Raw genomic sequence first — 15560 nt, 5'->3', positions numbered from 1 at the left:
ATACATTGAGGAAAAGCAAGTATCCTAGTGTTTTAAGTAGAAATCTTGTTGGGTTGCTAATATGGTGAATTCTCATTTCAGATTTGTTCTTGCCTCAAGACTTCAGTCTGATTGGATGTTGATGCTGTATTTTGCACATACTCATTTGACTGTGACAGTCACCATTGGGTTGCTTTTGATTCCAAAGGTATTTCTCCAACATTCCTTTTCTCTTGCAAGACAGTTATTTTAAATGATAATGAAATTGGTTCTTCTTTGAAAAATATCTGGCAATATAGGCAAAGGGTGGTGTAAAGATTTGTGTAACACGCTACCGTATTTTTAAAACTCAGGAAACTATTAATAGGCATCTCTTTTCTTTGGAGATTCATTAAACATCGCACATAATATTTAACTACCTTAGTCTGTACAAAACCATCATCATCCAATTCAGTCCTTTTCCAAACATTCTGCTATCGATTTATGTTTTAATTATTAGGGGTGCAAGGTGGCCTTTCATTGTACCTGTAACCTCAATATCATTTTTAAACAGAATTATCTTTTTCTACGAAACTCTTATTTGGATTCATATTCAAGAAAGTTGTGTTTTAATCATTCAGAGAATTTTTATGTAAATAGAAATAATTATAACGTTGTATAAAAAGGATCTTCCTTAACACTGAGAGATTCTGACAAAGACTTTCTAGGCAGCATTCTGAAGTGGAGGAAAGTGGGCCAGGACTCAGAATACAGGGATTCTGAACTCATGCCGACCCCAAGCTGACTCTGTAACATAGCGTCAACCAAGACTTTTCATCTCTCTGAGTTTCAGTTTCCTCATCTATGACATGATAGCAATAAGTCTGCTTGGAATAAAAATGATATCAGACCTTGGAGTAAAACATACATATTATCATCATTTTCCTTCTTTACATGTAGAAAAACAAAATATTACAATATTATATAGCTTTATCAGTGTCCTATAATATCAGTTCATTTCAGTTCAGTAGCTCAGTCGTGTCCGACTCTTTGCGACCCCATGAATCGCAGCACGCCAGGCCTCCCTGTCCATCACCAACTCCCGGAGTTTATGCAAACTCCTGTCTCTTGAATCGGTGGTGCCTTCCAGCCATCTCATCCTCTGTCATCCCCTTCTCCTCCTGCCCCCAATCCCTCCCAGCATCAGGGTCTTTTCCAATGAGTCAACTCTTCACCTGAGGTGGCCAAAGTATTGAGGTTTTAGCTTTAACATCATTCCTTCCAAAGAACACCCAGGGCTGATCTCCTTTAGAATGGACTGGTTGGATCTCCTTGTAGTCCAAGGGACTCTCAAGAGTCTTCTCCAACACCACAGTTCAAAAGCATCAATTCTTCGGCACTCAGCTTTCTTCACAGTCCAACTCTCACATCCATACATGACCACAGGAAAAACCATAGCCTTGACTAGATGGACCTTTGTTGGCAAAGTAATGTCTCTGCTTTTGAATATGCTACCTAGGTTGGTCATAACTTTCCTTCCAAGGAGTAAGCGTCTTTTAATTTCATGGCTGCAGTCACCATCTGCAGTGATTTTGGAGCCCAGAAAAATAAAGTCTGACACTGTTTCCACTGTTTCCTCATCTATTTCCCATGAAGTGATGGGACCGGATGCCATGATCTTCGTTTTCTGAGTGTTGAGCTTTAAGCCAACTTTTTCACTCTCCACGTTCACTTTCATCAAGAGGCTTTTGAGTTCCTCTTCACTTTCTGCCATAAGGATGGTATCATTTGCATATCTGAGATTATTGGTATTTCTCCCGGCAATCTTGATTCCAGCTTGTGTTTCTTCCAGTCCAGCGTTTCTCATGATGTACTCTGCATAGAAGTTAATAAGCAGGGTGACAATATACAGCCTTGACGTACTCCTTTTCCTCTTTGGAACCAGTCTGTTGTTCTATGTCCAGTTCTGACTGTTGCTTCCTGACCTGCATACAGGTTTCTCAAGAGGCCAGTCAGGAGGTCTGGTATTCCCATCTCTTTCAGAATTTTCCACAGTTTCTTGTGATTCACACAGTCAAAGGCTTTGGCATAGTCAAGAAAGCAGAAATAGATGTTTTTCTGGAACTCTCTTGCTTTTTCGATGGTCCAGCACATGTTGGCAATTTGGTCTCTGGTTCCTCTGTCTTTTCTAAAACCAGCTTGAACATCAGGAAGTTCACGGTTCACATATTGCTGAAGCCTGGCTTGGAGAATTTTGAGCATTACTTTACTAGCATGTGAGATGAGTGCAATTGTGTGGTACTTTGAGCATTCTTTGGCATTGCCTTTCTTTGGGATTGGAATGAAAACTGACCTTTTCCAGTCCTGTGGCCACTGCTGAGTTTTCCAAATTTGCTGGCATATTAAGTGCAGCACTTTCACAGCATCATCTTCCAGGATTTGAAATAGCTCAACTGGAATTCCATCACCTCCACTAGCTTTGTTCATAGTGATGCTTTCTAAGGCCCACTTGACTTCACATTCCAGGATGTCTGGCTCTAGGTGAGTGATCACACCATCGTGGTTATCTGGGTCATGAAGATCTTTTTTGTACAGTTCTTCTGTGTATTCTTGCCACCTCTTCTTAATATCTTCTGCTTCTGTTAGGTCCATACCATTTCTGTCCTTTATCGAGCCCATCTTTGCATGAAATATTCCCTTGGTATCTCTAATTTTCTTGAAGAGATCTCTAGTCTTTCCCATTCTATTGTTTCCCTCTATTTCTTTGCATTGATCGCTGAGGAAGGCTTTCTTATGTCTCCTTGCTATTCTTTGGAACTCTGCATTCAGATGCTTATGTCTTTCCTTTTCTCCTTTGCTTTTCGCTTCTCCTCTTTTCACAGCTATTGGTAAGGCCTCTTCAGACAGCCATTTTGCTTTTTTGCATTTCTTTTCCATGGGTATGGTCTTGATCCCTGTCTCCTGTACAATGTCATGAACTTTCATCCACAGTTCATCAGGCACTCTGTCTTATCAGATCTAGTCCCTTAAATCTATTTCTCACTTCCACTGTATAATCATAAGGGATTTGATTTAGGTCATACCTGAATGGTCTAGTGGTTTTCCCTACTTTCTTCTATTAGGAGTTCATGATCTGAGCCACAGTCAGCTCCCGGTCTTGTTTTTGACATTAGCCAAAATCAGAATTGTGATTTCTTTCTCTACCTCAGCTCTCACAATTAACCAAAACACTGAAATGCAACCTGATTGAAAAGGCCAAACAATTTTAAACAGAGAGGCATGCCTAATTTCTTCCTTACTTGAATGACACCAAATAGTCATAATTTTTGTGGATTAGTCTGTTAACTTCAGCTTATCCTAATCATTTTTATACTTTGTATAATATGATTATATTTTTATTAGATGAATGTATACTCAGACTATTTATTGATTGATTCAATAAATTTTTGTTGAGCTCCAGAAAGAATTGAAAGAACATGTTCATATAGAAATTTGTTTATGCTGTCTCTTACCTTGATTGTAGTGAGGCATCATGGGTGTTTGCATATGTCCAGACTCATCAAATTGTAGACATTTAATATGTGCAGTTCTCTGCATATGAATTATATCTCAATAAAGCTGGTTTAAATTTTTTTCTTTAATTTTTACATGAATGTTCATAGCAGCATTATCCACAGTAGCCCAAAAGTGGAAAGAACCCAAATGTCCATCAACTGATAATGTGCAAACAAAATGTCAAATACTCACACAATGAAATATTATTTATCAGTTAAAAGAAATAAAGCGCTGATACATGCTATAATTTGTACAAACCTTTAAAACATTATGCCAAGTGAAGGAAGCCAGATAAAAGAGGCCACATGTTATATGATTCCATTTATGTGAAATGAAATATACAGCTCTAAAGAGACAGAAAGTAGAGGAGTAGTGCCATGGGCTGGAGAAAAGAGGGGCTTGGAGTGACTGCTTAATTGGTTTAAAAAGATTTCTTTTGGGGGTGATGAAAACATTCTGGAATTAGATGGTGGTGATGATTGTACAACCTCAAGAATATACTAAAAAATACAGGTTTGTATAGTTTAAAATTGAGAATGTTATGATATATGCGTTATATCTCAATAAATAAGTAATTTAAAACAGTATTGAGGAGCTTTGTTCAATATCCTAGAATAAGAGTAATGAACAGACCTAAGTCTGTGCTCTCATGGTACTTGTATTCTGGAGGAGGAGAGAAGGAAATGGAAAAGACATACAAAATAAATGTTTAAAATAGTATTTTAGATAGAGATACACGTTAAGGAAAAATCAGAAAGCAGGAAATGGACAGTACCTGACAAATTACTGTTTTTTAAGCTCATGATAATCTCTACTAAGACTTTGCTTGAGAAAAGTAATTCCACTCTTATAAGTAATCTCCAGCTGGTTTAACTAATAGCGTGTGAGATTTTGGAGGTCTGGGGTCTATTTTCTTCATCTTTGTGGCCTCAAGTTTATGGCACATGTGGTTCCCACAAACATACATAGAAGAATGAGTGGAAAAGTTCATCAGTTTCTGTGGTTTCTCAGCCAGTCCCACATACAAAATAGTCATTATTACTTAAAGAATTGCCATTTTACCTATTATCTCCAATTTATGTTCACCTGCCTAGCTGAATATTTGAACAACAGCTGACATTAAAACATCTCTGTGTTTCTGTGTCAAAGGGTGGTCTATCCATTTTTTTAAAGGAATATTTCACCTGATGGCCAGCTGAGAAAAAAGAACCCATGTCCAATTTTCACAGGACAGTCACTTGGTTTATTCATTGTGTAAAGTGTGGCTGGATGCTTTAGATTCTCTCTGTTTCCATCATTTACCCGATTCCCTCTTTCTTACTTCTGCACTTGAAGAAGAATAGAGACAGCAAGACTACATGAAACTGAAAAATGTCCAAAGACTCCATGAAGATAGTTAAAATATACCAAAAGGTGATGAAGGAGGAACTTGAGAATACTGATGAGCTAGAGGGGAAAAAAAAATCTGTTATTTCAGTGATTCTTTGCACTTTTAAACTTAGATACCATCCAGCCCAAGCCGGGTAAGCTAAAAGGATCACCATGCTCACCAGAGGTTCCATGGCCCACTTAAGACCTCACTGACAACACAGTCAGGGCTGGAATCCAGAGCCCCTGTCCCCTCGTTTTGAAAGTAGTTTGTTTGAAACTCTGTGTGATGGACTGAAAGTCACTGTCCTGTGATCATTCCAGTCTCCGCCCATAGATGAAATACAGCCCCCTCTGTGTGAAGTGAGATGACACCAGATAGACCCCACTGCTGGAAAAAAAATATTTCTGCTCAGTCACCAGTAGGTCCAGATCACTGCTTTGAGAGTACAGTGAACTCAGAGTACCCTCAGAGAACCTTTCTTTGGGTTCTTCTGCTTATTTTCATTTTTAAAATGCAAATACCATTGAAGAGAAATAATGTGAGTTAACCCTGGGAACCTGAAAAAAATACAAGAACAAAAATAGAAGTCAAAGAGTGAACCAAGTATTATTAATACCTCATTCTAAGAACTCTATTGTGTGACAAGGACAACAGAACAAAATATGGCAGCAAATCTTTCGTAAAGAGTTCAGTGAATGAATTCATCTTAGCTGAGGAAATGAGGTAACATTAGAACTTTTAGAAAAATTATTATGCCATGTCCTCCAGTGGATTAATGTCTACAGCTCATATTGAATCTCTGTTGCAGTTTTCACATTCAAGCAATAACCCACGAGATGACATTGCAACGGAAGCATATGAAGATGAGCTAGACATGGGCCGATCTGGATCCTACCTGAACAGCAGTATCAATTCAGCCTGGAGTGAGCACAGCTTGGATCCAGAAGACATTCGGGTAACACCAGCATTTCTACTTTTCTATTTTAGATTAGGCCCATTTGTACATCATACGTGTGTGGGCAGGTGTTCATGTGTTCTTTGTGTTATAGAACTTGTGTGATTATGTAAGGACTGAAGGCATCACATGCAGAGTTTATCCAATTCTGAAACATAGAATCACAGTATAAGTTAGACCACACAGGCCAGTCTTGATCATCTTAACTGACTTAAGCCGCCATGATGATAAACTGGTTTTATGTCCCATGATAATGGTTTATGAGATCTTGCTGATGGGAAGGTAAATAGACCTGTGAGCAGAGACTGTGGATTATTTAAAATAATCTGTGACAATATGTCAGCATTTTGAGGAAGAAGATGCTTTTAGTATCTGATGGTCAGTTGTACAGTAAAAACCTAATCTAACATTAGATGTAATTTTATCAAAAATAAAATTTTTGATGCTTCCAGTTTTATCAGTAGATAATAGGCTGTGTTTTGTCATGGTCCAGGCTCAGCATGGTCCATGCAGTTCACAAGTTCAAAATGCCCATTCCATGAAGCAAGTGCAGAATGCATGAGTTCAGGTCCTAAAGTTCAGACACTCTGTGAAACAAGATACAGAAGAGTCAGGAGAAAGTTGAGGAGCAGAAATGTTAGGAAGAGCTCCTTGTACGGACTTCACATTACACTAGGGGTTATTAGCTGGCTGAAATGCTACATCCCCCATCACTTTGAATCTGCTCTTATTCTGGCAGGATGAGCTGAAGAAACTCTACGCCCAGTTGGAAATCTATAAGAGGAAGAAGATGATCACAAATAATCCCCACCTTCAGAAAAAGCGGTGCTCCAAGAAGGGCTTAGGCCGTTCCATCATGAGGCGAATCACCGAGATCCCAGAGACGGTCAGCCGGCAGTGCTCCAAGGAGGACAAGGATGGTGGGGAGCACGGCTCGGCTAAGGGGTCCAGCGCGGGCAGGAAGAACCCCCAGGAGACTGCGGGTGGCTCTGGGAAGCCCAAGGAGGAGTCCCTGCGGAACCGGGTCTTCTCGCTCAAGAAATCGCACAGCACCTATGAGCATGTGCGGGAGCAACCAGGCGGCCCCGGCAGCCCGCCCGCCCAGAGCCGGGAGGAGGAGGAGGCTACAGACAACTCTGTGCTGGGGTCTCCGGTGGGAGCGGACCGACCCCGACCCCTGCAAGAGGACAGCCAGGCCGTGTCCACTGAGTCCGTGCCTCTAGTGTGTAAGTCGGCCAGCGCCCACAACCTCAGCTCGGAGAAGAAGCCCGGGCCCACCCGCACGTCAGTATTACAGAAGTCGCTCAGCGTCATTGCCAGTGCCAAGGAGAAAACGCTTGGACTGGCCGGGAAAACCCAGGCAGCCTGCGTGGAGGAGCGGGCCAAAGCCCAGAAATCTCTGCCCAGAGAGAGAGAGACAAATAGAAAATACTCCAATTCAGATAACGCAGAGACTCAAGACTCTGCCCCCCCAAACTCCAGTCATTCTGAGGAGCCAAGAAAACCCCAGAAATTGGGGATTATGAAGCAACAAAGGGCCAACCCCACCACTGCCAATTCAGACCTGAGCCCAGGCGCCACCCACATGAAGGACAACTTTGACATTGGGGAAGTGTGCCCCTGGGAGATCTATGACCTAGCCCCTGGGCCTGGGCCTTTGGAATCAAAAGTTCAAAAGCATGTATCGATTGCAGCTTCTGAAATGGAGAGAAACCCAACTTTTTCCTTAAAGGAGAAATCTCATCCCAAGCCTAAGGCGGCTGACCTGTGTCAGCAGTCCAATCCGAAGAGCGTAGACAAGGCCGAGGTGTGTCCCTGGGAGAGCCAAGGTCAGTCCCTCTTTGAAGAGGAGAAGTATTTGATGTCCAAGACTCAGGTTCCCCTGGGAAGAGCTCAAGGGGAGAACAGTGGCCAGCATTGTGCAACCGGTGTGTGTGCTGGGCAGTGTGAAGAACTGCCTCCCAAAGCTGTAGCATCAAAAGTGGAGAATGAAAACCTCAACCAACTAGGAGAGCAGGAGAAAAAGACATCTTCCTCTGAGCGAAACGTGCCTGACTCCCATAACTCAAGTAATAACTTTCAGCCACCTTTAATGTCACGAGCTGAGGTGTGTCCCTGGGAGTTTGAGACCCCAGATAAACCAAATGCTGAAAGAAGTGTAGCTTTCCCTGCCTCTTCTGCTTTAAGTGCAAATAAGATAGCAGGGCCTCGAAAGTAAGAGATCTGGGGTCCTTTTAAAGTGTAGCATCCCCAGAAAGAAAAGGAGAAGGAAGAAATGCTGAATTTGATATAAGATAGAAGATACAAGGATCAGAACTACCCATGGAGTATTGGTCAGTCGGGGGAAATGGGAAAGACAGGGATGGAAGAGGGTGTAGGGAGACTGGCTTCAGTGAAGAAGTTAGACTGGCCAGGAAGGTCTTTCCCCAGGGCACGCTGGGAAAATCCTTATACTTTAGCGTGTTCGGGGGAAGTAGACCTCAGTGTCTGCCCCTGATCAATACGTATCCTTGGGACTTGGAAGATCCCAAGCAAGGCAAACCAGAAGACACAGAAGAGGTACAAGATTTTCAAAGAAGAAGGTATCAATGTCTATGCCCCAAATTCTAAGTAGCTGACTAAAAAGAACTTACTTTACCTATTTAACCTTGATAGCACTGCTAACTTAATGCATCCAAAAATCCCTTTTATATTAATGATGGCTCTCATTTTCTTATCAATGTCTGTTTCAGTACCTTGTTGTGTCTCATATTCAAGCATTCCAGATTGTATAATTTTTGCAAATAACTTTGATATTATGTGACACAACACATTTATGCAATCAGCCGCTACTCAATTGTTATTGCAACTTACAGAAATACCCGCTATCTATCAACTTTAGTTGATTCTTGAAGTACAGTAAGCTTTCTTTGGCTTGGGAAGCCATAATTGTCATGATAAAAAACCTTTTAGTTTGGGCTGTGATTTATATATTGTGAATTTGGATTTGACTCTATGATTTCACATCATGGTTTGTTATACTGTCTTCATCAGGGTCTTTTTTTAAATACAAGTTGAGTGAGTTGTTTTGCACTTTTCCTGTGAGGACGCAGAAGCTTTATTAATATTGGAGATCAAGTGGTCCTTCTTAGTCACACGTCTCAATAAGTTAAGGACAACTTATCTATTGTTTGTTCAAAGTCAGAGATAGATAATGCCTTCATTCCAATTAATTGTCCCTCTTAACAGTATTTCATACTTAGCAGCATTTTGTAAGGAAGGAAAAAGCTAAGAGAGAGAAAAATATACTGTGCATTATTATTACCAATGGAAAGGGAAGCCTCTAGGAATGACAAGAGAATTCCTGGACTGCAGAGCCAGGGAATTTGCCTTGAAAACAAAGAAAGAAAGGGAGCTCCCGTTAGCACTTTCAAGGGATTATATTTTTAAAGAGAGAAAATTATTATAGCATCAAGATCATAATATGGATATATTTTTATTATGCATACTAAATATATAATATTTTAAATTACCTTAAACTACTTATTCTCATAAAACTCTTATTCATTACTTCAGGCAGGGGTAGAACTTGCTGGCTTGAATCCCAAAGAAGTTTATAACCAGAGCTACTCAAAGCCTATGAGGCAGTGTAGGTTCTTCATTCTTCCAAGCCCTGGAAAACTTCCAAGTCCTGCAAATGTCCTAGGTGAGCTACCAGGCTCAACATTTCATATGTCAGGTTTATTTGCAAGGTGAAACAGCCCCCACCCCCTAAAGCGTACTTTATAAAATGCATTGCATTCCACACTGATCACGTGGCATGGAAATCCAAAGCTGCTGATTTAGCCCTACTGGTGTGATCATGCAAAGAGGTTCTATCACAAAGCTCAGTCTCATTTTCTTTTAAGATGAATCACTTGAAAATAGAATCCTGACTTCCTTTCTCTCACACTAAACACCAAAGTACCATGGCTTGTTCGGCTAGGACATTCACAGCCTAAGTAACTGTTTTTTTCATTTTTCTGAGCAGCAAGGAGAAACATGCTAGGGGGATAGAAGATGAGAAAAGGGAATCCAAAAGTGGATACAGGGCTGTTCTTAGGAGTACTACACTCAGTGGAAGAAGAAAACCAGAAATTCTTATTCACCATCAGAATTTTCTCAGTTGATTTGTCTTCAGGGTTAACAGGCATTTCCCCATTTTGCAAAGCTGTGCATAGATCTTCCTCACCCATTTGCTTGCTTCGTGCATTACTCAGGATGGTGGGGTAGGTTTGAAGAGATATAGAAATTCTATTTGTTCGTGCTTTCTTCATGCATTTCCTTCTCCCCTCCCTTTTCAATCAAAGCCTATCTACTGGGTGACCTTGGAATATGACTTCAAGGTACCAAGTTGTGAATTTGGTTCGGAGCATCCAGACCCACCTACTTTTTTCATTTATGTCCAAGATCTGTTAGCACTTTATTGACTTTTTCAGAAATAAGCAGTCAGGCATCAGTGACTTTTCATTGCACTTCAGGATGACCCTGCTAGAGATGTGGCCTAAAGAAGACTTGCCAGGTTCTACCTTAGTACAGCCCATAGATTCTCCTCCACCAGCATCAATCAACGAGAGCACCTGGGGCATTCCCCTAGCCTTTCATTGCTATCACTTATGACCAAGAGAAGCTTAAACCTGCAACCCTTAAGGTTATTTTCCCAGACTGATAACAGTAAGCAAGTGAAGAAACTCTATGAAGTTCACAAACATTTGCTAGGTTGTCCTTCTCAGTGCATGTTCAGGCTGCATCCTGTCCTTGTTTTTAAGCCAGGGTTTATAAATAAGTAGATTTATAACAATCTTAATAGAACTGTATATTTTATGCAAGAGTTCAACGCTTTACGACTTGAATTATAACCCAGCCCATTGTAAACTTTGGTGGCCATATGGATTTGACACTTGACAGTTCTCTTGTATTTGCTTCCTAGGTTTCTGCATGCAAGTGATGACAGGTAGGACTGAAAAAACACTGCCTTTTGACTTCTAGCATTTAGCAACCCAGAGTTGTAGAGTCAATAAAGCTGTCAGTCTCTTCACTTAATCTGTGGTTCTTCTGAAACTATTATCTGAAACCTGCAGCATCTCATCATAAAATATTTGGTAAATTTATGTTGTGATGTGTTACAGCATGTAAATACTTATAACTTCTCTGCAATAAAACATATTTATATGAAAGCAATTTGGGATGATTTGTGTGTTCATCTATCAAAAGTCGAATGTATTTCACCTCACTGACTTTAGGAGGAATTTTGTATATCTTGGGCTTTGGTACACTTATGCACACATATCCCCACCTTACCTACCTGTAGGAATATGTGATTAGCCAAATGTGGCCTCAGACCTGTGGGTAATCATCTGGAGCCAATTATACCTGTTAGGACTAATGGTTTTGATTTAAGAACACTCTTGCCAAATGGAAACTAATTCAGATAACTTTTAAAAATGTTTTTAAAGATTTTTTTTGATGTGGCCCACTTTTAAAGTTTTTATTGAATTTGTTATATTTAATATTGCTTCCATTTTTATGTTTTGATTTTTTGGCCACAAGGCAGGTGGGATCTTAACGCCTCACATGTAGCATCTTGGCTCCCCAGCCAGGGATCGAACCTGCACCCCCTGCAGTGGAAGTACAGAGTTTTAACCACAGGACCACCAAAAGTCCCTCAGCTGCCTTTTTTAAAATTGAGGTATAGTTGATTCATAATGTTGTGTTAGTTTCTGGTATACGGCAAAGTGATATATCTATATATATATATATATATCTACATATAGCTATATATGGGCTTCCCTGGTGGCTCAGTGATAAAGAATCTGCCTATAATGCAGGAGACACAGGAGTCCTGGGTTCAATCCCTGGGTCAGGAAGATCCCCTGCAGAAGGGAATGGTAACCCACTCCAGTATTCTTTCCTGGAGAATCCCATGGAGAGAGGAGCCTGGCGAGCTACAGTCCATGGGGTCGCAAGAGTCAGACATGACTGAGCACGTGCACAGAGCCAGAAATAGATCAGTTCAGTTCAGTCACTCAGTCGTGTCCGACTCTTTGCAATCCCATGGACTGCAGCACACCAGGCTTCCCTTTCCATCACCAATTGCCAGAGCCTACTCAAACTCACATCCATCATGTCAGTGATGCCATCCAACCATCTCATCCTCTGTTGTCCCCCTCCCCGCCGCCCCCCTCAATCTTTCCCAGCCTCAGTGTCTTTTCCAGTGAGTCAGTTCTTCACATCAAGTGACCAAAGGATTGGAGTTTCAGCTTCAGCATCAGTCCTTCCAATGAATATTCAGGACTGATCTCCTTTAGGATTGACTGGTTGGATCTCCTTACAGTCCAAGGGACTCTCAAGAGTCTTCTCCAACACCACAGTGCAAAAGCATCAATCTTCAGCCCTCAGCTTTCTTTATGGTCCAACTCCCACATCCACATATTACTACTGGAAAAAACCATAACTTTGACTAGACGGACCTTTGTTGGCAAAGTAATGTCTCTGCTTTTTAACATGCTGTCTAGGTTGGTCATAACTTTTCTTCCAAGGAGCAAGTATCTTTTAATTTCATGGTTTCAGTCACCATCTGCAGTGATTTTGGAGCCTCCCAAAATACTCTCACTGTTTCCATTGTTTCCCCATCTATTTGCCATGAAGTGATGAGACTGGATGCCATGATCTTAGTTTTCTGAATGTTGAGGTTTAAGCCAACTTTTTCACTCTCCTCTTTCACTTTCATCACGAAGCTCTTTAGTTCTTCTCTTTCTGCCATAAGGGTGGTGTCATCTGTGTATCTGAGCTTATTGATATTTCTTCCAGCAATCTTGATTCCAACTTGTGGTTCATCCACTCCAGCATTTCACATGATGTACTCTGCATATGTGTTAAATAATCAGTGTGATAATATATAGCCCTGACGTACTCTTTTCCCGATTTGGAAAGGAGTTGTTCCCTGTTGTTCCCTGTCCTATTCTAACTGTTGCTTCTTGACCTGAATACAGATTTCTCAGGAGGCAGTTCAGGTGGTCTGGTATTCCTATCTCTTTAAGAATTTTCCACAGTTTGTTGTGATCCACACAGTCAAAGGCTTCGGCATAGTCAATAAAGCAAAAGTAGATGTTTTTCTGGAACTCTCTCACTTTTTAGATGATCCAGTGTATGTTGGCAATTTGATCTCTGGTTCCTCTGCCTTTTCTAAATCCAGCTTGAACATCTGGAAGTTCACAGTTTATGTACTGCTGAAGCCTGGCTTAGGGAATTTTGAGCATTACTTTGCTAGCATGTGAGATGAGTGCAATTGTGTGGTACAGAAATAGATAGATAATATGCATATTATAATATTATTTTTCATATTCTTTTCCACTGTGGTTTATTGCAGGATACTGAATATATTTCCCTGTTCAGCTACCTTTTTAAATTTATTCAACAAACGTACCAGGCCATCTGCTAAGTAATGATGATGATCTTCAAATGAACAAGAGCTCTAATAACACTCAGATCCATAATAATATCCCAGTCCCTGCTATGGTAATACACAGGAGAGTGTGTCTAAGTCTTGGAGCCAAGACTGGTTTAATAGGGAGGCAATATTCACCAGGCTGAAATTCTTCAAAGTCATCAGGTATAAAAGGAAAGAATTAAGGCTAGAAAAGTAATGGTGCACAACCTTGCTCACCTTGCTTCAGATTAACTACCATTGTATCCTTTAGTACTGGGAACTCTCAAAAAGCTTTAAATGGGGTGTAATCAAGTCACATATTAGAAGGGATAGTTAGGGAGTCTGGGATTGACATGGACACACTGCTATATTTAAAGTGGATAATCGACAAGGACCTACTGTATAGTACAGGGAACTCTGCTCAATGTTATGTGGCAGCCTGGATGGGAGGGGAATTTAGGGGAGAATGCGTGTATATGTATGTTTGAGTCCCTTCCCTGTTCACCTGAAACTGTCACAACATTGTTAATTGGCTATATTCGAATACAAAATGTTTTTTAAAAATTTAAAAGAGGAGGCGGTCCTAAGATGGCAGAGGAATAGGGCAGAAAGACCACTTTCTTCCCCACAAATTCATCAAAAGAACATTTGAACGCTGAGTGAATTCCACAAAACAACTTCTGAATGCCGGCAGAGGACATCAGGCACCCAGAAAAGTAGCCCATTGTCTTTGAAAGGAGGTAGGAAAAAATATAAAAGACAAAAAGAGAGACAAAAGAGGTAGGGATGGAGCTCCGTCCCGGGAAGGGAGTCTTAAAAAAGAAGTTTCCAAACACCAGGAAACACTCTCACTGTCGAGTCTGTGGTGAGCCTTGGAACCACAGAGAGCAATATAACTAGGAGGAAAAATAAATAAATAATTAAAACCCACAGATTACGTGCCCAACGGTAACTCCCCCAGCGGAGAAGCAGAGCAGACGCCTGCATCAGCCACTAGCAAGCGGGGGCTGGGCAGGGAGGCGCCGGCTGCATTGCTTAGAGAAAGGACCGGGCCTGAATGCCCCGAGGGCAATCTGAGGGAACTAACTTGGGCTAGCAAACCAGACTGTGCGATAACTACTATGCAAAAAGCCCTCAGACACCGCCAGGCCCGCTCACAGAACAAAGGACTGACTAGAGCTACTCGAAAAGCCCTAACCTAAGACACCATCAGGCCCACTCACAGAACAAAGGACTGAGCAAAGCTAACCGGCTGCAGGCCGGCCAATCCGCCCACCCACCCTGCCGCCCCTGCTGGGGACAGGCAGGTGAGGGCAGCCAGAGCTGGAAGGGGGCAATTGCAGCCCCAGAGAGTCATTATCTACCAAACTGCAAGCAGGCTTCGTTGCTAAGACTTCTTGGGATTCTGGACGGTCAACATCCACTTGAGAAGGTGCACCGGTTTGTACACCCAGAAAACCGAGCTGCAGGGACGGGGGAGGTGATAAGTCGCAGCAACTGTGCTCGCCAAACACCTGGTCACCTGAGCTGCTCGGACCTGGGAAAGGCACAAAACGCAGGCCCAATGGAGTTGCACCTCTGAAGACTACCCGAGTGCCTGAACCTGAGTGGCTTAGACCTGGGAGGTGCATGCAGCCCAGGGCCAGCCTCAGACTGTTCCCGGCAGAACAACCTAGAGCCTAAGCAGTGTTGACAAGGAAAGCACACGTGCCATGAGCAGGGGCAAACCCAGTGTGGCCGAGACACTGCGAACACATGCCAGTGTTGTTTGCAGCATCCCTCCCTCCCCACAGTGCGACTGAACAAGTAAGCCCAAAAAAGTGTCCACCACCACCCCGTAGTGTCAGGGCAAAAATTAGACACTGAAGAGACCAGCAAACAGAAGAAGCTAAAACAGAGGGAACCTCCTTGGAAGTGACAGGTGCAATAGATTAAAACCCTGTAGTTAGTACCGACTACATAGGAAGGTCTGGAGAAGGCAACAGCACCCCACTCCAGTACTCTTGCCTGGAAAATGCCATGGATGGAGGAGCCTGGTGGGCTGCAGTCCATGGGGTCGCTGAGTTGGACACGACTGAGCGACTTCACTTTCACTTTTCACTTTCATGCATTGGAGAAGGAAATGGCAACCCACTCCAATGTTCTTGCCTGGAGAATCCCAGGGACAGGGGAGCCTGGTGGGCTGCCATCTATGGGGTCGCACAGAGTCGGACACGACTGAAGCGACTTGGCAGCAGCAACAGCAACATAGGAAGGGGCCTACAGATCTTGAG

The 15560-nt window shown here is 42.1% G+C and overlaps 1 protein-coding gene across 3 annotated transcripts in view; it reads left to right on the top strand.

The window, feature by feature from the left end:
• GPR158 (G protein-coupled receptor 158) overlaps window positions 1-11039 on the top strand; it is a 305034-nt gene extending 293995 nt beyond the window's left edge. For 2 of the 3 annotated variants that reach the window (XM_086334348.1, XM_086334349.1), the window contains 3 exons: window positions 82-187; window positions 5694-5840; window positions 6580-11039. In XM_086334348.1, the coding sequence (XP_086190474.1) occupies window positions 82-187; window positions 5694-5840; window positions 6580-8058 (1732 nt within the window). In that variant the 3' untranslated portion in view covers window positions 8059-11039. The remainder of the gene's footprint in view (window positions 1-81; window positions 188-5693; window positions 5841-6579) is intronic. The other variant, XM_086334347.1, reaches the window with a different exon arrangement.
• The last annotated feature ends 4521 nt before the right edge of the window (window positions 11040-15560 follow it).

The sequence above is a fragment of the Bos grunniens genome, chromosome 13 (assembly GCF_055505025.1).
Source record: "Bos grunniens cultivar Pamir isolate PY7600 chromosome 13, Bosgru_T2T1.0, whole genome shotgun sequence".
NCBI lineage: Eukaryota > Metazoa > Chordata > Mammalia > Artiodactyla > Bovidae > Bos > Bos grunniens.
The sequence above is the reverse complement of the archived record's forward strand: the minus strand, read 5'-3'. Positions and strand labels throughout refer to the sequence as shown.